Source organism: Neocloeon triangulifer, unplaced genomic scaffold, assembly GCF_031216515.1.
Source record: "Neocloeon triangulifer isolate White Clay Creek 2 clone unplaced genomic scaffold, ASM3121651v1 ptg000002l, whole genome shotgun sequence".
NCBI classification, from domain to species: domain Eukaryota; kingdom Metazoa; phylum Arthropoda; class Insecta; order Ephemeroptera; family Baetidae; genus Neocloeon; species Neocloeon triangulifer.
This window is the reverse complement of record NW_026775545.1, coordinates 6,681,990-6,705,894: the sequence shown is the minus strand read 5'-3', so window position 1 is coordinate 6,705,894 and position 23,905 is coordinate 6,681,990. Positions and strand designations below refer to the sequence as shown.

The window sequence follows — 23,905 nt, the reverse complement described above, 5'->3', positions numbered from 1 at the left end:
TTTAAAAATTGAAATTCTCTTATGTAGTGACAGAAACAAAATATAAATAACACTTTTGTAACTAACCATAAAATTAGATTGAAATCTAAAGAAAAAATACTGTTTTCTCCAAAATGAAAAGGTTACCGAATTTATAAATATATTTGCTTGCTGTTCTTGCCAGGATAAAATTTGATAAAATTACACACATTTTTAATAATTTTTGCCCTGTGTATTGATGAAAATCTCAACAAGGTAATCCATTTTACAAATAAAGAGTTTATTTGCCCTTCTTGGCCTTGATTTTACGCATGTAGAATTCCAGTTCCTTCCCTTCAAGAATGTATCCGTCGGCTCTTCCAACCTGGCCAGGTCTGGATGAAACACAAGCTGTCGGAAGAGAAATTATCGAATTAGCAACTATTTTTAAATTCATGCATTTTTAATAATCAATTTCTATTTTCTCAGAGTAACTATGACAGGGTATCAATCTCCATTGACTACTGCCTGTGCTAAAACAGCTCAGGGTAGTGTAATCTCGTGATGGTTTTCTCATCATTGGGTCAATTTGGTGCAAATTTCCCTTATAATCTTATAATTTCCAACTCACCCAAAAGACGGCCAGTCTGGAACTGCTCTTCCAATGCAGTCTCAACCTTAGCTAATCTTTGCCTGACCTTGTACTTCCTTTCTGCCTTTTTGGAACGCTTCTTGTTCAAGATTTTTTCTTCTTCTTCAGACTGGAATTTCAAAATACCGATGAGAAAAAAAAATCCAATTTGCAGCTTTTAAAAGGGGAGAATGTCATTCAGATGGCTGCAATCTTCTTGTGAGATTCAACAGTTAGAATAAATAATTGTAAATTATTTATTCCGACCGTTTTGGCTCATCTGATGACACGCAAAGATTCATCATACAATTCTTTAATCTTTTCATTTGATTATAAATTCAAATTAAGCTCACCAGCTTGGCACCTTTCTTGCGCCCAAGAGCAAGAACATAGTGGCTTTCGTACCACTGTCTGAAGGGGGTGGCGTCAACGACAAGGATAGCATTCTTGACCAAGGTCTTGGTCCTCACCAACTCGTTATTGGAAGCGTTATAGACGACATCAATAATACGAGTTTTGCGGGTGCAGCCTAGAAATTTAACAAGTGGAATATTAGTACAAATTGGATTACTATATCAAAATTTGATATAAAAATTTGAAATCTTCAATCAGAAAAAGTTCAAATCCACATGATTGTTCGGACTAGGTAAGGGAATGAACAAGAAAACATCATTGTATGAAAAGTTATGCTCCATATTCAGGAGTTTCAGGACTTGAAAGTGAATTTAGATTTTATTTTCTTTTTTTAACTCACATTCTGATCCCCAAGAGAAGTTGCCCGTGTCGAGCCTGAGGGCGCGGTACTTGGAATTACCACCTCTGGTCCTGACTGTGTGCACACGGTGAGGGCCGAGTTTGGTGTTTGCGGGCGGGCGGCCCAACTCGAACTTCCTCTTCTTCCGGAGGGGCTTCCTCTTGCCTCCGGTTGCTCTTCTTTTATGCCAGTGGTCGCGGGAGATACCTTTAATTCAGTGAGAAAAATGAGGACGTGAGCGTGTGTTGATGTGACAGCAACTGTTTGTTTTGGTTCGGGTGAAATTGAATTCGGCTCCTTCTTGGCTCAAAAAACACGAATCTTATTAATTTCGCACCAAAGTCGGACCGTTTCGTTAGTTTAATAGAGGATTTAATTATAAGTTAAGAGAAAAAACGAACGTAAACACGTGGCTGACGTGCGGCTTTATGGCCGAGAGGTTCAGTCGGATTGAATGCCGAACTTTTTCTGGACTATTTTCGAATAAGTCTGGAGTTATCGACCTAACTATTGAATCAATCCGGTCCGTAATTTATCAGGGATTGTAATTTTGATCAAATTGAGGGTGGATTTAGTAGGATGATAGGAGATTTTGAGGGAATTTGATGAAAATTAACTCACCCATGTTAGCAGATGCGACCGCTCGGCCGATGAAGAAAAACGCGACGACAGCGCCAGCCAATAGGCAACAAGCCGGCAAGCGGGAGAAGCGCGAAAGCTTTGAAAGTTGAAGTCGCACAGGTTGCATAAACTCCCAGGCATACACGCAAGTGAGTGCCAAGGAGTTGAACATAAATAAAAAAGGCATGATGAAAATATGAGTGGTAATATCAATAGGCTATACTTAAAGTCTATTTCTCTTTGAATAATGTAGTTGTTTAGCGATCGGTGAGTTAGGTTTTTAAAAAACTATTTTTTTTGTTATTATATATAATTATATATTATCTACATTCAAAATTAATATTAAAGACTAATAACAAATTAGTTGAATAACGTATATTTTGAATTATAATTTATATTGAAAGAATATAGGAACTGACAACTGACTAGCACTGACTAGGATGGTTTTATTAAATTATTTATCTAATTCAGTGTATCTCAAATAATTATGTTCTTATTCTATAATTCTACCTTTTAATATTTCAATTTATTTTCTACATTTGCAATTTTATTCTCATTTAAACTTTTGTTGAAGGCGGCTTCTTTTAAGAAGTTTTGCAAGGCTGCTGGCAAATAGTAATTTGAATCTCAGAGTCATTAATTATAGAATAATTTTCAAAATCAAGGCTGAGAATATTGCCGGATAATTCACTCCTCTATTGTTCGCCTCAGAGAACACACAATGCGACTCAGATTATCATTAACTCAAAAACGTGATTTGTGCGCAAAGAGTAATTATTTTTTTAGGAAAGAACTTGTTGTTGAGAGAACTTTTATCTAAAGTGTGAGTAAATAATTAAATTTTCGGTTCTGAAAAGAGCTTTTTAAGTGTACTTCAATTCACTCTGTAGAATGAGAGCATTTTACGGCGCCTTCCTCGCTGCTTTGCTTATTATTACGGAGAGCGAGAGAGAGGCTCCCTTTTAAAGAAAACAAGGGCGCATTATGAGTGTTGGTGGGAACATTCTCATCTACACTTGATCGAGAGGCCCGCGCCGCTTTGCTCTTCTATAAACCGTGTTCAGGTACAGTTGTGCACCGCCTCAACAAAAGTAAGAGCTGCGCTGCACCCACGCATCATCAATCCTCTACACACTTTGTATTTGATGTGCACTTGCCACAAGAAAGAACGAGAACAAGAATTCAGTTACATAAATACTTTTTTAGTAAAACTTAAGAAATAAAGTGTATGTAATTAAAAATTCACTGAATCAAAATTAGCGTTATTTAAATTTGTTGCTTTTACTACATAAAAAGCCAAAGAAAGCTTAAATGTTCAGTTTCCGTTCTTATTAATTTTTAATTTAATAAGAAAAAATTTAAATTCTTTATTACTGACTTAAAAAATATCATGAACATTTCCAAACATTTCAATATGTAAATGATTCAAAATTAAGCAATAACTGTTAATCCTTTGCCGTTTTATACAAACAAATTTCTTAAGCAATATGATTGCAAAAATTTGTGAACAAAAATATTAAAATACAAATGATGATAAAATAAAGTTGAAACTGATCAAATTCACAATGACTGATATGACCAAACATTGAAGAAAATCAAGTTCCATAATAAACTTTTTAAGGTAAATAAATTTATCTAAACAAGCCAGTTATAACTGTAAGCTAAAATTAAGTATTTTACCTGAAAATTCAAAGAATAAAAAATTGCAAAAATTAACTTTCTCCTTTAAATTATTTTTTAAAACATAAATTTTGATTATGCTTATGCTCTCTTTCCTGTTTTCGTCAACTTATTGTGGATTATGAATTATTTGAATATGAAATGCCATTTGATATATTATGAATAAATAACAATAAAAATTGAAAATGAAAGACTTTTGTGGTATAATTTCACGATTGATTCAAATCACCATAAAAAAACATACATCACACGCAGTAAAAGAAAAATTCAGTAAATTACAGTGATTGGATTGCTTTGACTATCGCGTTATATTAAATTTTATTAAACCATAGAGCACATCAAATTGCATTTTTATTGGCCTTTTAACTTATCTGGTACTGTTTAAGTGTCCATTTAAAATTTAAAGCGCCATAGAACGCGATCTACTCCAGCAGACTGGAAAAGCGTCTTTGGCCGCGCTCTGCATTGCTGGCGAACCCGCGAGGTGGAGGCCCCATCATCCGCAGGAGAGAGTCGTGAGTTCAACATAACAATAGGTGCTCAGCAATGAAGCATAGAGTAAAAAAAATTAATGATCGAGCGAAGAACGGCGGCAGAACCACAACACAGAGAGTATATACGCGCTGCTTTTTTCTCTCCTCTCAAGCCGGGAGGAGGAGCAGCCAGGCTCCGAGAAAAGAAAAGAGAGGTAAAAAGAAGCAAGCGTGACTACCTGGGCGACGCATGCGCCGCTCGGGGCCCGCAGCAGTGGATGCCCTTGACTCAGGATGACCGTCTAAGCCACGCTTAATCTGCTGCGGAGCGTGGTGCAAATCGCGCGGCGACCGACCGACGCTGTCATGTGAGAACCATGGCCGACAAACTCTACTTCTTCATCTTCAACATCATCATCTGCCTGCTGGCGGTGGCCAGGGCGACGGCGCTGGACGCCGAGTGCGCCGAACTGAGTCGCAGCAGGGCCTCCCTAAAGCCGCTCCACCGGCGCGACTGCACCCTGAGGGACGACCTGCTCACCTGCACCATCCGCCTCATGTCCGAGTCGCTGCCCCTGAACGCGACCGCCACCGAGTACCACTCCGTCGTCAGGGTCAACCTGGACTACCGCTTCAGGTTCCGGGTGCTGCCCCAGGAGGACGACGAGGAGCCGGGTGTGAGCAGAGCGTGTTTGGTGTTGTTGGGGGTGGCCTACGCCAGGGTCAAGGGTGGTGACGGCGAGAAAAGGACCAAAGTGGCCATGCCCAAGAGACTCTTCAACCTGGCGGCAAATAGCGCCCTGCTGGGGGCGGAGTCCGACCTCGAGCCTCCCGGAGTGGCGACGGGAATCGCCACTTTCGACGAGAGAAGCTGCCCTGATGATCTGATAAGGTAATTAGAAATTTAAATACTTTATTTTATCAACTAAGATTGACTTATTAGTTAAAAACGGTTTTGTGAATATATTTACAAAAAACACAAACATGGAATATATAATTTATATCATTTAATGTACACATTGTAAGATATTTAAACTTTTTATACTGTTTTTGTAAAAAGACATAAAAATTAGAAAAAATGATAATGTTTTATAATTTACTACAACAATAAATTAAAAAATAGTTTTAATTAAATAAAATTATAAATTAAAATATGATAATTAATCTTTAAAAAATAAAAATAATATCAGATTTTGATGCCTTAACTTTTTGCACTACACAAATCTACTTGCAAAATATTTATCTTCCCATTTGCATAATTATAAAGAGTCTGATGCGGCTCGCCCCTTTTTCTGTATACCGAATGTATAATAGAGAACCATCGCGATCGCGTCGTCTTGAGATTAAAAAAGGAACGCTAAGTTCGAAGAAATTTCCCTTGTGAAAAATGCCGCGCTCACGGCGGTTTTACGCACCGGCCGCGCTATATCTTCCGTTGTGAGATGGATTTTCAGGTCCACCGAGTTTTCAGGAATAGGTGATATCAATCACACTGATTAAATAAGATGTCATAAATTATTCTGGGAAAACGCGCGCCAGCGTACAAATTACGGCTCTAATGATGTGCCCATGCGGAATTCGCCCAAGGCGCGATTGAGCTAATTACAAACTGCACCATATTTTATGTTTTTATAAATTTTTACAGATTCTTGGGAAAAAATGGGTTTCCCGTTTTTTTATTACACTTTTATCGCTCATTATAAACGGCGTGAGACACGAGAGAGAGAGGAAGTGATTTTTATATACTATGAATGCAGAGGAAATTCGAACGGCTGCAATGCATGAACTTTCTGCCCTGATTGCATTTTCTCTTCATTTACAATTATAGCAAAAAATTCACGACCAGCATAACGAGCAATAAAACTTGCCGCTTCCGTAGAAACGCCTCGAATTTACGGCCGCGCTCTTTTTGCGGTTTGACGCCCCATTCCCAGCACAAAAGAGATAACGAGACAAAAAACGAGGAAGTACACAATTTGCACCCGGGGAAAGATGAGATCGCATCAGTCGAAATTAAACGCGTAACACGAGCCGCCGGTGTATTCTTCACGGCTTCTCTCTAATTTTGTCCACTTGAGTGTGAAATTAGCTGCCCGTCGTCGCAGGTGCATTTTTCTTTTGGAGAGAACGAGATGCACCTGGATTTTGTGCAGTGTGAGTCATCGCTACTTTTTGCGTCTGCTGCATGCGTCTGGATTTACTTACTTAGTTTGTAAAACCCGATTTATTCTGCGGCACGGCAACTTTTGCAGCCGCCGCGACGTCTCTCCGCAAAGAGCAATGAACAACAAAATAAATGTGTAATTCTCAAGTCACGCTCGCTTTTCCACCAGACCGAGGCGAAACCAGTGAAAATCTGGATTGCCATCGTGCACAATAATGTTGCACCATCAACATTTCACTCATGAAATTCATATCATTAAAAACGAATGATCTAGAAAATTGTTAAATTCAAATTGATTATTATTTGATAATTTTTGTCCCATCTGCAGAGTTTTAAATTATTTTCAGAAAAATTTGGCTCTCTTAAAGTAATGATAAAAGAATTATTGGAAATTTGCATTTGATTTTTTTTTTTATTGCACTTTTTAATAATTTTAAAGAATAAGCGAGAGAGCTGTGCATTGTTCATTACAATTAAAAATTTAATTAGCTAACGACCATTATTTGATCGATTTCAATAGGAAATCAAGAGGCTGTGCATCACGAGCTAATTTGCTGATAGAGCTTTCAAAATAAATCACGGCGTTCGCTTCAAGCGCAGTTGAGTTTTGAATAAAGCCCAAATGAACAATCAATCAGCAGCCTTTCTTTGATGTTCGCTCCGGCTTGATTTTGCTCCCTGTGAGATGAGTCCACAGAAAAATGCTCCTGACGCCCAGAGCAAACAACGCATAAAACGAGACGCTCTGCCATTAGCGCCGCAGCCAAGTCATTTTTCATTATGTAAATCTGCTACCTTTGCTCGTTGGGGATCGCCCGAAAAGGAATTTGTGTAAATACGCTACTTACACCCAGCAGAGTCTGTTGGGAAAACTTTCAGAACGGAGGCTCCTATAATGAAATGGAAAAAATATTTGAGGCTAACCGTTCGTCATTCTGCTCAATTGTTCCTTAAGTGGGGAAAAATGGCTTTTGCTATTGAAAAATGAATGGAACATTTTCGCCACCTAGAAGCAACTCCCTTCCCTGAAAAGAAATTCAAATAAATTATTATTCAATGTTAATAAATAAAAGAAACTCTCGAACAAAACGTAAAATCATTTATTATACCAGCTATACACACTCGGAGAAAATAAAAACGACAAAGCTGAACATTAAACATTCAATTTTTTTTTCTTTTTTTGACGACAGTACAACCTGGAACATAATACACGATACGACGAAAAAAGAGAAAAGTGCATTTAAATGCAGAATAACCAGTTGTGCGTGTAGGATATATTATAATGTGTATTAAAAAGTGCGCCCACTTGGAAAACAGAGAAACAACATCGTGTTTTTTGAACGTGAACCTACTCTTAACGCTTGGAAAACATTGAAATTTGGGCGTTCACTGCACATATGGCGCAGTTTATATAGAAAAAGACTCGCTTGCGTTGGAGCAAATGCATCTCTTCAAGAACGCCAGAAGCGTTGGCTTCATCCAGAATAATAATTATAAATGCATCGGCTGAGTGAGATTTATTGAAAATTATAAAATGGGCGACGTTGATTTTAATTTGCATAGTTATTGTAGGCTGTAATTTATGACAGCAACTCAATCACTCTTAATATATTTCAGAAAGCATACAATTATCTATATGATCAAAATCACTTTTGACGATTCACATTCATATTAAATTAAATTAATTATAAATAAATTAGTTTTACTATAGCAATAACAGTTGTTGTTGTTATTGTTAGTTAAATATAACATTATTTTAAATTCCTAATGATTTTTAATTAAATTTTATATAATTACAAAATATTATTATAAATTGTTTATTTTACTCAAAATATTTATTTTTAAATCATATTTGTTGCTAACACAACATAATACACGTCGTTTTAAAATTTAATCTAGAATTACGTTATTATTTTTATTTTTAATGTATAAATACAAGCCGCATATTTTGTGATCAAATAGGAATTAAAATGTAAAATATATAATTTTCAAATTGAGCGGTCAGACTAATTGTTTGATAAGTGTGAATGAAAGAAACATAAAAAGAAGTATTTATCTTCCAAAATATGAGCGAAGAACAACATCACTAATTAGTTAGATGTATTTGAAAAGCATGTTGATATTAGTTAAAACTTTGCGATCGATGGAAAATGACAAAATACTGTAAAGGAAAATAAAGCTTCTTTACATAGAGAGTTAAATAAAATATAATATGAAACAATAGGAAATTGCTTAACATCTGAATTCCATCAAAATTGCTTTAATGTAACAATACACCCATAGAATTTTATTACGATTTCAACAGATCAGTAAAACACAAACAATAATTTTTTAAGCCGTAAGCAAAGTGAAGGACGATTTTTTTGTTAGCATTATGTATAATTAAAATAAAATGTGCTTAATCGTCGCTCATTTACCAGAACTCCTGCTTGAAATCAGTTCTGCCTTCACTTTCCTGTAGAAAAGTGCCGTCGTAAATTGCTCCTGCGCAAAACACAAATGCTTTCACTGGACAAGTTTTGAAAACTTCTCAAGCCCAACAGCAGAACAATAAAATACACAAGAGAGCGATTAGCAGAGGCGCGGAAAAAGAGACTTTCGGACCGCTTAAACGATCAATCAGCACGCGATCGAGCCGCGTAAAAATTACACATAAGCAAACTACCGCAAGCACTACTTGTTTATTTGTTTATGCAAATGAGAGAAGAGAAGGAAAGGGCGTCAAGGAGCAGAGATTTACGGCACCCGCGATGTGATGATGATGATGATTCGCCTTCGAGAGGTCCATTCAAAGAGGCCCACACACCGAATAAAGTACATTTTTCGCTCACCATCTGCCTCTGCGAGCAAAGAGACACGCGTGCGGAGGTGTTGAATTATAACCACGTGAATGCACTCTGCGCAGATAACAAAGAAAAAAAATGAGACAACGCTTGTTTGCATTATTGCAAGGGCCCCGGTTCTGTCACCGAGCCACAAATTTATGGCGCGGTATTTTTTTGCTCTCTTTTTTCCAGCCTCTCAAACAGGGGGATTTAAAAAGAAGAGTCCCACTTTCCATTCTTCTATGCATGCGCCACGTGACGCCCATTGTTTTTTAACTTTGCTTAATTATGTAATCCGCTACAGTGGGATTAGTTTTTATCTTGATGACTTGAGCTCTGCTTGAGTGTTGACCCCTCGTCTAACAGAGCTTAAGGAAGTGGAAATTAACCCGCAAGACAAAATCTAGAAGATTAATTCTCCCTACACAAATTAAGACACTAGAGCAGCGCACACTTAGCTAAACTAGTAAATAAGTTTAAAAAAAAAATGGTCAAATATTAAAAAAGGTCACAAATTTAAATTTTTTTCTCAGACGATCAATTGTCCAGTTTAACAAAGAAGTGGATAATATAATTTTTTTTTTTATTCAATTGCAAATTTTGTTCAATTTTGTCAGTTCTTGAGATTTCATTAAATTTATTACAATTAAAGTAATTAGAATCAAAAGAAATAATAATTTTTAATATGAACAGCTTCTGAAGTTCCTCCTGATCTATATAATAACCCAGAAATCTCAGAATGGAAAAAAATTGAAGAATCACGACGTCTTAATAAAAATTCGTGCCCAACTAACACGCATGAGCTTGCACTTTGCACTCTTTGAAACAACGGACTACTTCCTCGCCGCTCTTTTTTCTCCATTAAAAATAAAACCCACACGTTAATTGTGCGTGAGAAGCGATTTTTGTCGCTTCCCCGAAGCCCACGAATGTACTCGAAGGGAAAAAATCCGAGAGGGCACTTGCGGGTCTGCCGCAGACGAATTGGAGAGAAAATGCAGATAAGCAGCGTGCGAGTGCGCGCGGTAATCCAAGTCGAGTGAGAACGGATGTAAAATTACACCTCCAGCCGATATTTTGACTGACTTGCCGCGCTGCTGCTTGGCAGACAGACCTTCGAAAAAAATAAATAAGCACTTCTTGCACGCGGGCCAGGCAGACTAATTCCAAAAGTGCACGTCGAAAAATAGAATAAAAAAGTTAACAAGCACACAGGAAATCAGACAAGTTCAGGTCAGTAAATCTTAAAACGGGCCAATTTAATCCAGCTTAAAGTTTATTTTCAAGGTTTAGACTAAAGTCCACTTCGATATCCTTGTAAATAATTTCAGACGGAAAAAAGAATGTTATTTTCTTTTATTTCCAGCAATGAAAAACTTATCCTCTTTAAAAAACTAAACTTTTATCAACCTGAAACTATATTTTTTTTTTTTTTTTATAAAAAATGATCATAATATATTTCGTTGTGGCGTAAATATTCAAAAGTTTAATCATGACAGAAAAAAAAATTTGGAAGAAGATTTTGGCTCAAACTCATCTCAAGATTTCTTCTATATAATATCTTTTGTCAGTTTTTGTCTTTTTATAAAATGATTTGTTTTCGTATTTGGTCTCTAGATTTGTGTTTATTATTTTAAGCACCATGAGAGTTTTAAAAACCAAGCTCTAGAGGTTTGTTGACTTTGTGAATGGGGAGTTTTCGTTCTCAGTTCTCTTCGACTGACGAGCTTCTCTGCTGTTTCTCAACTTTTCTTGAAAATATAATGTTTCAAATATGAAGTCATTCCCGCGGCGTTGCCGAGCAAGTTGCCCTTTTTGAAGATTGAATTACAAGAAAATGTGCGCGCGGTGAATGAAACGCAAAAGCAACTTTTTACACACACGCGTAATATATCAAATTTATAATGTCGTAATGCTCTCTCGTCCATTCTTAATATTTTACGCACGCTCCTGTTCGTGTAATGACGCCGCGCCTGCTGATGAGAAACGCACCTCATAAATAACAACTCGTCTAATTACGCTCTCACTGCATGCGGTGAATGGCTCTGCGACACTCACACACACACTTATATAATATTGCTCTTTATTTACAACTCTTGTTCACCGACACTTTTGAAGTGTATGAATGTATATGACATGCAAGTGTGGGATGGAAAGTGAAAAGTGACCAAACATAATATTTTATTATTACGGTTGCTCGTAAAAAAGTATCTTGAAAGTTTTATTGGGCAGTATAAATAATACAATTAATACTTGACGTACAAATTTTTATTATTAAATTTAATAAATTGTTTAACAAATATACAATAAATTTAGAATAATATTGTTTAAATTTGTATAAAACAAACCATATTACGATGAACAAACTTCTAAATTTATTGTTTAGTAAGTTAATTCATTGATTTTTAAATTTTTATTTATCACCTTATTACTGTTAATGTGCTAATGTATTTAAAAATATATTTAGTTTTCATCCTTTTGTAGTTAATATTATTATTGTTAAATTTATTTCCAATCATATTTATTTATTGCATTCTGAAATTCCAAGACTCTGTTTTTGTTTTTAACTAAAAACAAAAAAAAAATCAATAAGAATTTAAATAAGACAGATTTCTTTCTCTCATCAAGAGGCTCACGATAGAAAAAAGTTGAATTATTAAAAGTCTTAAAAGATGAATATTTTTGAGGGGATCTGATTATTCCAGATCTCGAAATATGTATATGAAATTTTATCGCTTAATTTCAAAGAAAATAATTTCCCTTTGTCATCAAGAGCAGATCAAGAGCCTGGAGAATCAAAGCTGACCATGAGAAACAGAATGGATTAAGACAAAATTATTTAAATATTTATTGATAATTTTTTAGTGCGAGTGTTTTTTTTTACAATAAATTTTGAGCAAAAGAATCTAATTTATAATAAAATTGAAAAAAAAAATAATAACTGCTTTCATAATAAAATTGTAAATAAATCTGCAAAAATAATTTTTATTGACGTTAGCTCGCACCACGAGAATTAAGTGGAAGTTTTGTAAACTTCAGAACAGTGGAGTCTCTAGCAAGCGGTTTTAATTACATTTCCTTAACTGAAAAAGCGCTGAGCCGTCACTCTGTTGTTCTGGACCACGAGCGTAGACTCGGAGTCTGTGTCTGAATCTCGCTGTTTCTGCAGCATTACGTTCACTCGTCGTCGTCATTCCTGTTACCTGGAAGTCGTTCCTTTGTTCGAAACGCTTGTTTCGTCTGTGAAATGTTCCCTTTCAAGGCACCTCTCCGCGCTGCATTCCACGCGCGCATTGTTGGGCCCACAACAAAGCCAAAGGACGCTGCAACTTCTTTACGCCGCACAAAAGCTCCTTTTACTCTTGCGGAAATAAAAAGTGGCCAGAACAATGAATTTGGGAAGAAAAACTTGGGGAATGAAAGCATAGAACGTTGGTGGTTTTTGAATGAATTATGCAAGACGAGAGCAAAGGAGAGGCAGGAAATCGGGAAGTTTTACGAGTCATTAACTTGTATAGTACCTTTATTATAATCAAAATAGTGCCCTCTGCGCCGTTAAAACACATTCTGATGTTGGTTTGATTACAAAAACGGATATGCAGTTTTTTATTTCTATTTATACTCTTGAACTTGAATTTTAAACAATTAATTAAGTAAAAATCCCTCACACGTTTTAAATTTATTTGCGAATTGACTAAATATAATTGCATCATACATAATACAATTTATTTGTAACTAAATCAAAGATAATAAAGATATTAAGAAAGATGAACAGATTAAAACTCCTTTCTCTTGCGGAAATAAAAAGTGGCCACTTCATCCGCAGACTAACTTTGTCAAGTTTTAGGATCGCTCTGATATATTTTATTCCTATTTTAATTTGATTTAACATAAATGTTTCTCGAAAGACAAATTTACATCCTAAACAGCAGTTTGTGGGTTTTCCAAGAGAAAGGAACATCTTCATCGGAATACAAATCGTGTCCAAGCGTTGAGATTTATGTGTGGGAAAGCGCTGTCACTCTTCACGTTCGACCCAAAATCATCGACCTCTGACTGAAAAATCAGACGCGCGATGTTATCTCGCCTTCCGATCTTTGTGTGGCGCGCACGAGCTTGCGTTTGTTTCACGAGAGGAAGAAATTTCCTCTACCGATTGCGAGCTAAAACAACCGTTGGATTATGAGGGTTTTCTTTTCCACATCCGAATGATCGCGAGAGAGAAATAAAATAATGCAGATGCTGCGAGGAACGAACAATGCGCGTGATCGGGACGAGATGATGATCTAAATTGCGCCGAAGCGACGCACGCTCATAAATTACGAGAGCAGTGGAAGAAAAAAGCAGAAGAATCCAAAGAATCATGCCCAGCCACAAAACGTTTTAATTTCCTCCCCTTCGGTCTCGCCGCGGAGAGACCACCCATCAGCCGAGACCACCTTTTTATACACTATAGGAACGCGATCAACCTTTCTTTCATTGGAGCCGAAAGGAAAAAAACGAACACCGATTCACAATTATTAACCACTATTTACACAGGGCATTAAAAAAACACAAATCACCTCCAGCTGAAAGGATGAATGGCCGGGATTATTTTATATATTCTGTGGTACTGCAAAGAAAAATTAAGGAATCTTCCACTGAACCAGAGATTGATTCGTTTTTGAAAGTTTGTTTGCCTCCAAGAGTGTCGACGACCACACATATTTATTTTTCTAAACGACATTCACTCGCAGGGAAGCAAACATATTGTATATGGAATTAAAAAGATTTAAAAAGAGGTGATTAGGGAATTACTGTGCATTTTTGCGGGCTGTGCATTGAAGAAAGCAGTAAAAACATTATTTTTTTTTAAGTCTCTTTTGCTCTGTCATTTCAGAAAAGTAAAAGAAACATTAATAAAATTATAAGCAACTTAAAAACAAAATTTTTAAGATTGCGGCTGATGGGGGGTCTTCATGATATAGGAACTTTACCAAATTATAGCGCTTATTAATAATAAACTTATTAATAACGTTAAAAAAAGTACAAACAACTTCTCATTTTATAAATTTTTTCAGTTTTTTAGCGCTTCTATCAATTGACAAACATAAAACTTGCATGAAACGAAAAAATTTATTTCACCAATGTTCTTCAGGAACAATAAGGAATGTCCACACCTTTGCAAAGCCAACTGCAATTATTTTTAAATAATTTCACGCGTGCACGTTTAAAAAATTCCAAACAAAAATTACAGCCGAAAATTTATGAATTAAACATTTCCATCTCCGGCGGATGGTGTGTCATTTTAAGGACCATTATAATTTTTAGTCCTGTGTGAAAGGATGCACCCTGAACTGTCTTTTCTCTGCGCGGGTTCGTCCGTCTGCACAGGTGCCGCGTCCCACAATCTGTGCGGTAATTTATGGGATGCGACCGGAATCCTAAAAGCCCTTTATTACATCAGAAATGTCAGAGTCATTTATCCGCGCTCCAGCAGCAGCATTGTGAATAGCTGCGGCGAGACGATATCAGGAAATTCTTTTTATTATGTGTAACTCGCGCGCTGCTCTTTCGGCCCGTCTTTGACGTGCTACACACATTAATATAATAAATATGAAGCTCCCGTCAAACGCGCATGCACCCAAACACTCTCTGCTTTTTAACACAAAATCGTGGGAAACTGGAATCTTGTTCGACCCAAACGAGTGATGGATTTTTAACAGGCACCGATTGTGAGAGAGAGAGGAACAAATTAAAATTTTAATGTCGTTCGTGAGCGGCGCTGATTGCCTTTTATTTCATTTGCATGCCCTGTGGGAGCCTTTTAACTCTGCGGCTTCTCTCACTCACAATCGGAGAATGTGAATTACCCGCTCGTTTGCATAATATCGGTATCTCCATCCTGCGCTGAATCATTTATATAAAAAAACTAATTCCCATGTGAGAGCAAATTTCTCCCATCTTTAAAGTAATTAATAAGGCCCAACGGAAAAGATAAATAATAATAATGTTAAATTTTTGAGGAGAATTTTTTTAATTAAGTGTTTGTTATAGAAATAGGAAAAATATGCAATCACCATTTTCTAAAGTTTGTCAAAAATGTCTAGAATGCATTAATAAAGCCCACATTATGCCTTGAATTAAAAAAACATTCAGGTTGTAAAATCACCGAAAACCAGTTATTTGATATAATCGGGCAACTTTTATCAGAAAAGAAATTTGCAGTTCAATAAATTGTACATCTGTAGAAACTGCACAAAACACTAAGCTTCTGTTTAAATTTTCTATAAAAAAAACCTTGATCTTGATCCTCTTGAAATCAGCTAAAAAGTCTCCTAAACAGTGCTAAACAGGTGCTGGCGTTTCACTTAAAAATTCACTTGTATTCCCGTTCATTAGAATAACTATAAAGGGAATTTAAAAAAAATTTGTTGTAAGCAACAAAATATTATTTATTTCATTAATGCCTAAATTTGCGCGCAAAAGCTTCAATAGCGATTATGTTAATTTGTGAGGAATACAAAAAGTGCAAATGATTTTTAACCAAAGAAATTATTATGAAGAAACGCTTGCAAAAATTAGAAAAACAAATCCAGAGGAGAAAGCAGAAATTTGCAGAGAAAAAATTAAAGATTAATTTTTTACACTCCAAAATAAGAAACTTGGTATTATCAAATTCAAACTACTCACCATAATGCGGTTTAAAAGTTGATTAAAAAAAATAATAATAATTATAGATTTTTAAACTTCCTGCAATAATTTGTGGGAACACTGCTGGATAAATATTCAAATTGTTAATTAGTTCGAAAATTGAAGGTGTGAGAGGCCGAATTTTCTGCCATAAGGCGCCACTGATTTTATCTCCAAAAATCGTTCCCTCCAAAGCCCCCAAGGCTAGCTGTTGTCCCATTGTTTTCGCCACACAGCAATCACACACAATCACAAAGTCCAAAAACGGCTCTCATCCTTGGCCACTGCCGAGATGCATTTCTATTCTGCGTTTTGTGTACGCGTCAGTCGTTTTCGAGTGTGTAATTTATTTTCTCTCGCGCCTAACAAGACGGGCAATAAAGGCACGATTATAAATCTCTGCCTGAGTTTCTATACGTCCAATAAAAAAAAGCTGCAGCAAACACGAGTTTTTCTCCACAAAACACGATTTCCCTGCCTGGCAATCATTATTCGAGCAAACGAGAGGAAAAATCGTTTCTCCCAAATTCAGCCTCCGAAACTCGCGGAGCAGAATCATCAACCGAAAAAGTTCTGTTACTCGTCGAAAATAAATTAGCGGTCACGCCGTCCAGATTGTTGTTGACCGAAAAAATCTTTTTTGGGCACTACTTAACTACTTCCTAGGACGGAGGCCGAATTCGACTTTTGGAGAATCGCTTTTGGCGACGCAGCTCTCATTAAAAGTAAATGAGCTCTGCCCGCCCGTTAAATTAAAATTGGACCGAAATTCTAATTAAAGCTTTATTCAGGAGAGGACGCGTGATATCAAAAGCATGGAGAGTCATATTTCATGTTGCTCCGAAAAAAGAAGCAGGGGATCTCTTTCCACCGGTCATACCGGTAACTTCAACGCCCGGCCCTGAAGAAAGCACTTGTTATTTCACAAGCGGCGCTTATTTTTTTTTCTTTCTTTATAAACGGGCAAGGAACTAGAGGGGGATTTAAAGATAATCAGATGCACACAAAACATCAGACAGTATCTCAGCAATGTTCTCTTTCTGAAAAAAATATAAAGTAACTTAGTTAAAAATAAAAAATAAAACAATTTTATATGCATAATAAATAATATAACTAAAAAGAGTTGGAAATTATTTATTTTTGAAATTGATTGTCAGCAAAATGTATGCACCTTTCTGAACTAAAAAAGAAATCTCAAATTGCTTAAAATCAAAATTTGCAGACAATGAAATATAGTTGACAGAGCGATCGATCAAAGAAAATATTGCAATTGCAATCAAACAGAACGTAACAAACAAAAAATAAATAATAAAAGGCAAAAACATGTTTTAGCTCTCATAATATCAATTTATTATAAATTATGACTAAAAAATTTAGAAATAATTTATAATAATGTCATAGTTTAGCATTCATATTTTATTTTATAAAACTTGAAATAAACCACAAATAATAAATATAATTAACTATGATTTCAGAGATGAAAAATCTTCAGGGGGTTGCATCAGGGAGGTGGCCGTGTCGGCAGTGGACGTGGCCGCGCAACTCGACCTGGTGCTTCTGTCCTTCAACTATTCATTCGCCGCGTCCGGCTTCCCTGACCGGAGCGCCAAGGGCCACTCGGTGGTGCGCAACCTGCCCACCGACAGCCTCCAGAGTCTGCGGATCCGCGGCGGGCGGCCAGAGGCCGAGCGGCCGCCGGGCGTCGAACCCAACAAACAGGCCAAAGCGTTGCCGGCCGGCGTCGGGGCCAACGTCACTGAACTGGACCTCTCGTACAGCGCGCTCGGAAACCTCTCCTCGTGTGAGTTTTGTTGACTTTTTGCTATCTTCGATCAGTTGCGGCTTCGCTCGGTGTTGGTCGATTCTTATTTTTATAGATTAAAAGCCGCTTCGCGTCTCTTGTAATGGGGTAAACTCACGATTGGTGAAATTGGCCATAAAATTTAAGTACCGCAATTAAACACTTTCCACACTAAAACTCAAAGCCAATCTCTTGCATCATAAGCACGTGTATTATTGACCAGTTCTAAAAATGATTTGAATTTCAAAATTTTAATTTTGTTGTTGTTTGTTTTCAATTTTCCTCAAAAGAATATTCCAAACTTTACTATTAAATTTTTGCCCCTCTTTTTATCTATTTAATTGCTCATAATCAAATTAAGGTTATGAAATGAATATTCCCATAATATTCAATTTTAGAATAAGCTTTCTTGATATTAATATTAACATGCAATCACAATCATAAAATACAGACAAAATATTTCAAGATTTGAAGATCAACAGATTTCTATTTTTAGACGGAGTAGGAAAATTACTTTTAAAATTTTTTTCCACTGTAATATTGACTCGTTAAGTAAAAATTTCCACGATAATTATATTTGATACTTTCATATATACGTTTTAAGTTTCTCTTGTTACCACATCTCATATTGTATTTCATAACTTGAAATCAGTCAAGTGAGTTTGGGTGAAATCTAATGAAAATTTTCTCATTTCATGTGCTTACTTGTCGGTAAGAAAAACTCACATGTGTTTGAAGCTTTTATTACTTCAAAAAAACCCTACTCGCTCAACACACACTTGACTTATTCGTCAAGCTGACTAAAAATTTGGCATTTGATACGCAGCAGGGACCCCTCCATATATTCTCTCGCCGCGCGTCAATCATAACACCGAATCAAATATAAATCCTCAGAAATTATTGTCTCGAAAGCAAATCCATGCGCCGCATCGGAACAGGTGTACGAGCTTTATTAATGGCCATTGACGTCCTCACCGAAGTGAAAAGACCATCAAAAGGATTTCGAAGATGCAACGGTTCTCTTTAATTCCTTTTTTATAACCTCTAAAAGCCAAATGCATATAAATATTTAGCATTTATCACTTCCTATATAATTTCTTTTCGTTTTAATTGGCGGCGTAAATTGAATATAAAAAGCTTGCATATTAAATTGATCGACCAACTCGAAATCAGCCGGGGGCCTTGAGTCGTGAAAGAATAGATGCAGCGGTGAAAAATTACCAGAGAAAGAGATGCATCTCCCTCTCTCGGCTCTTTCTTCTTTTTTTTTCTTGACGGCTGGCATGATCATACACATATAATTTGATATTCGAAGATTCTACAAAATCATCTCCCTACGGCCGGCACTTTATCATCTATCCGAGAGCATCGCTTGGTCCAGCAGCACCGCCTCAAGAGTGGTTAACTGTATTTTTAGTTTTTACTTTCGTCCACCGCAGCGTCTCGCTTGTAAACAGCAACAAATTAAACGCTGCGACCAGTCCGTCCAGTTTCGCCTCAATGGCTGCCCATTCTCAATGACAACTTCACATTTGTCCCTCTCTTTATTCCGAGTGCACGCCGCGTCGTTCCTCGCCATAATCGTGATGACAAAAAATATCACAAGAGAGTTCATTACACCGCGAAGTTTGAATAAATTTTATGCTGCGGATGAGAGTAGCCATTTAAGACTTGATAATTTTTTTTCTGTCTCAATATTCACCGTTTGCCACTTTGATCGCAAATCAAACTTGTTTTTCAACGGAGCTTTGATGAGCAAGATTTTTTTTAATACCAAGGGAAATATAAAAAACGCTTCTTCTTCAAGATGATGATTTGGATATTTTTAAAAATTAATTATTTCTCATTGTTTCTTACAAACTTAATGTATGCAATGTGGCTCAGCATTCGTGGACCTAAATCATTCTAAGCGTCCACTTCATCATTGGGGCCGACTTCTCGAAAACCGCGGCGATGAAAACAAAGCCAACTTGCGGGTCGGCTCTTCGCAGCGGGGATCTCAAATATTGTAATTTTACTCTGGGCAAACACGCATTTTTAATCTTCAACTTTCTGTTAATTAATTTAAAACGTCAAGTTTTCAAGGTAAAAATTCAAATATTCTTCATCAGCAAGAGTTCCTTAAAAAAAGCAACAACAACAGTCTGGAAAATAATTGTTTAAACTTTAAAAAACCTATTTTTATTTTTACTATCATTAAATTTGAATTTTTTTCGTCGTATCAAATTTCAGTTTCCTCTTTTCAAACCTCTTGATTTTATTATTCAAAATATAGAGGACACCGTATATATCCAGTAGAGATCAAAAGAGATAGAAAAGCCCAAAATTTATTCTGACAACAATGGAGGGCAGTCACGTTACACATTCCAGCTTAAGAGGTGTTTTATTACTCGCGTTCGTGCTCTATTCATACCAAATTCCCCAACATTACACCTCCAAATGGAGCAACTTGGGTGATGAATGCGCATATTTTATTCCATCTCTCATCTCTTAACCCTTTTCTTCGGCCGAGTGAAACGACGGAGATGGAAAAAATGAGAACTAAAAAAGTGAGAGCGGTGCACTGTGATCCTTCCTTAATTATTCGAGATAATGACGCAATTACCATTTCCCGATGCGGGGTCACACCTCGATCTGCTAGATAATTGCTCGTAAATCAATCATCCCACGCATGATATGCGCCATAAATTAGACTCGCAATGCCATAAGTAGAAAAATATTTGGGTTTTTTTTTTTAATTAACAAAGTTAAAAACAAACATCAAATTCGAAGAAAATAAAAATTACGGTCATGCACTTCATTAACAAACAACCGTGACTTCGTTTTGAAACAATGAAATGATAATAATTCAAAGTACGAAATTAGGTTGATATTTTAATCGCTTGTTTGCCCATCTGTCGCGCGAGGCCCACTTTTAGAAGGCCCCGTCCGCGTCGTGGTGGTATAAGAAACTGGTTTTACTACATGTTTGCATTTGATACCGGCTTTGTTTACCTTTTCCTCTTATTGTTAGGCACACTCGCGCCCAAATAAAAAAATCTCGGTTTTACGCTCCTTTAGCTGCAAGAGGAAAATTTAATTTTATATTATTCAATGTGGACACTGAAAGGAAACTCTTATTGTTGCGCGTGTATGTTATTTCAGAAGGCGTCAATGAGTGGTGGAGATTTGAATGGCTGCATTTCCCGCAGCAGCAGATTAAGTGTCCCGGTGTTTTGACTGCCGGCGTCGGATTTATTTTCCCTCTCTTGAGCTTTTGTCACATAAATCTCATGGAGATGCCAAGGAATTTTTTCGTTTACTGCTCCTGCTTGACGTTTTATTCTGTTTATTTTGGGCTCGTAAAGAATCTCGAGTCACTCAATTTTCCGTATCAGGATCACGATCGTAAATGGTTAAAATTCTTATCAAAATACTTTTCATATAGTGATGAAAATGTCTAGTGCCACTGGGGAACAGTTTCAAATAATATTAATTAAAATCCACCTTTGGAGCCAATTTCATTTTATTATTATTATTATTATTATTAAATATTAATTAAAATCCACCTTTGGAGCCAATTTTATTTTATTATTATTAAATTAAGTTTTTGGATATTTAATTGTTTTTAATTCATTTCCGAATGTTTTGAAATTTCAGGGGAGCCAGGCTCTGACCAAATTCAGCGGTTAGCGTTGTCACATTCCGGTCTTGAGAAACTTCCAGAATTTGTGCAGCACCAAAGAGGCCTCAAAGGGCTCGCCCTGGATGGAAACTCTGCGTTGGTCAAAATTGGGGGCAGCGCTGCCCTGAAAGAGGCGCTCACAGGTCTTGACTATTTGCAGGTAATGTACTTAATTTCAAATTGCCTCTAAAACTTTGAAATAAAATAGTGGTCATTTTGGGTGATTTAAAGTCTACCTTAAAATTGTGTGTATTTATTGACGAAAAAATCAAACGTTTTAGATTTCCTTGACTAAATAAAGAATAGAAATAATTTTCATTTATTTTTTCACAGCTAAATGAGATAATGATGACATAAAATCCTTTATAATTCCACATATGATCTCATAACTAAACAAAATTATTTGCTCTTTTAGAGTTTGTTAGTAAGAGTAAAAATTTTGTATAAAAAAGCAGATATCACGCAATCAATAACCTAACCATATATAATTATATGATTTTTCTGAAAATGAGATATTATTTTTTTTTTAAATTCAGTATCAATTTCCAATTCAAAATTATTTTTAAAAAAATGTAGGATAGAGGGAAAAAATGCATTTCAATTTCAAATATTTTTAGATTTAAACAATTTTAACAAAAATCCTTGTCCATTGCTGTTGCCAGGACCTGCAGTTGTCCGGGGTGCAGATGGAAGTCCTGATGGTGGACACCCTTCCATCGCTGCCGGCGCTGGCAGTGCTGAACATGTCGCACTGCGGGTTGCGTCACGTGTCGGAGGGCGCGTTGTCGCCGCTGCCGGCGCTTCAAAGGCTCGATCTGTCCAACAACCTTTTGTCGGTGGTGCCGGCGAGCCTGGTGGTGCCGTGCCCGCGCCTCAGGCACCTCAGCCTCGCCCGAAACAAGCTGGTCCGCGGGCCCAAACTGCGCCTATCGCTCCTCCACGATCTCGACGTCTCCAGCAACGCGCTCCAGGTACACAGCTTTCCAATTAATCCAAATCGCCTCCTCCTTCCTGTGTGTCTTCCCGGTGCCGCCTTAATTTTGTGAGCTCTGGAGAATGCACCGATTAATTGGGATTTTTTATCAACACAAAAAGGAAAGAAGGGTTTTTTCTGTGGGGTTCGGTACAAATTTGGGCATTAGTAATGAGGACAATTTGTTTTCACTGTTTCCCTGGTTTTTAATTGGGTTTTGAGAATTGAAAAATGAATAAAACAACAATTTAATTATATGTCATTGAATAAATGGATCCTCGATTAATTCTCAATAAAAAACAAGGAACTGACAATATGTTCATGTACACAAACTTGAGTCATACAATTTGTAAATTTATATAATAATTTTACCACAATAATTTTTTTATGAATTTTAGGAAAATAAATAAAAATTTAAATTATTAAATTAATAAATTAAAGGCAAAAATTAAAATATTTGTGTAAAGATTGTAATTTAAATTTTTTTTAAAACAAATCAAAATTTTTTTGTAATAAATGTAAAACTAATAATTTTTACTTGCTACGTAATTAAATAAAAGGGATTTTTTACTATATAATAAATTAAAATTCAACCTTAAAATTTAAATGAGTTTTGTCCTATTTATTTCAGTCAGTGGATGACATTGTAACTGAGGGTCGTGTGGTGACTTTGAGACTGGCGCACAACATCATCCGCTCGCTGGAAGGCGCCCGTTTTGCTACCTGGGCTGAGAGGGTGGACGTTTCGCACAATTTGATCACAGCCCTCAGTCTGAGAAGCGGCCGCAGAGAAATTGACGGTCTTGTGTCCATCAATTTGGACGCCAATTCCTTTGACTGCAACGATTGTGCAATAATTGAAACCCAGGTAAATTTATCTCTAAGAAAAAAATAAAAGAATAAATTATTTTTTTGTCTAATTTTCAGACTTGGCTAAACGAGACGATGGTTTTGCTGACGCCTGAGCCAAACCAGATCAAGTGTGGCGGCAGCCAGGACGTGCGAGTGATGGAAATTGTGTTGCCTGAGTGTGTGCCTGACGTTGACCTGGCTTTGCTAATAGTGGCGCCTGTTCTGGCCTTGTTGGCCCTTGCGGCCGCCCTCCTGGCCATCATTGGCCTGCGCAGAGCTGGCTGGTTAAATGACTGCTCCTTTTGCTGTGGAATCGAAGATGACAATGACCTTCCATAGTTTCAAGCAGAAGTGAAAAATTGTTTTAATTGTTAGAAGTACAAATCTCTAGTTGACTCAAACGCCTTGCCACACAGAGTATTAAAATCGAACGACTGTATACTTTACAGGGGAGACACTCCTCACTTATTTCTTGATTGTATAGACGTACAAAATTTTAGCCAAATCTTTCACAGAAAAAACTTTGTCGCGTATTTTTGCAAAACTAAGCTTAAATATTTTAATTGATTTGTAAATATACTGATTTATTCTTTCTAGTCGTCCTGTAAAATTAAATCTTAATAGATATTGATTTCAATGGAAATCCAAGTTTATTTTATGAGATTTGTGAGAGAAAAATTTATTTGTTAAAACCAGAAGCTCTCTTTGTAAGCAAAATGATGTTATTTTGATATTGGATAGCGTTCCTACACTATTTATTGTTTGTACAAATGTTGAAATTTTGCAATAAATAAAGCTTGTTATGAAAAAATTTAAAATGTTTAAAAAACAATTCTG

The 23,905-nt window shown here is 36.4% G+C and overlaps 2 protein-coding genes across 2 annotated transcripts; one reads left to right on the top strand and one right to left on the bottom strand.

Annotated features, from left to right (window-relative positions):
• Window positions 1-189: 189 nt before the first annotated feature.
• On the bottom strand, window positions 190-2,089 carry LOC132205429 (small ribosomal subunit protein eS8). Its single transcript, XM_059634470.1, has 5 exons — window positions 1,965-2,089; window positions 1,344-1,550; window positions 943-1,118; window positions 590-719; window positions 190-369 (listed from the first exon to the last, which is right to left on the bottom strand). The coding sequence occupies exons 1-5, from the start codon at window positions 1,966-1,968 to the stop codon at window positions 260-262; spliced, it is 627 nt and encodes a 208-aa protein (XP_059490453.1). The 5' UTR covers window positions 1,969-2,089; the 3' UTR covers window positions 190-259.
• Window positions 2,090-4,384: 2,295 nt separating this feature from the next.
• Window positions 4,385-23,883, top strand: LOC132203969 (uncharacterized). Its single transcript, XM_059632150.1, has 6 exons — window positions 4,385-5,009; window positions 17,254-17,579; window positions 21,219-21,403; window positions 21,906-22,214; window positions 22,848-23,084; window positions 23,144-23,883. Exons 1-6 carry the CDS (start codon window positions 4,495-4,497, stop codon window positions 23,405-23,407), a joined length of 1,836 nt encoding a protein of 611 aa, XP_059488133.1. The 5' UTR covers window positions 4,385-4,494; the 3' UTR covers window positions 23,408-23,883.
• The last annotated feature ends 22 nt before the right edge of the window (window positions 23,884-23,905 follow it).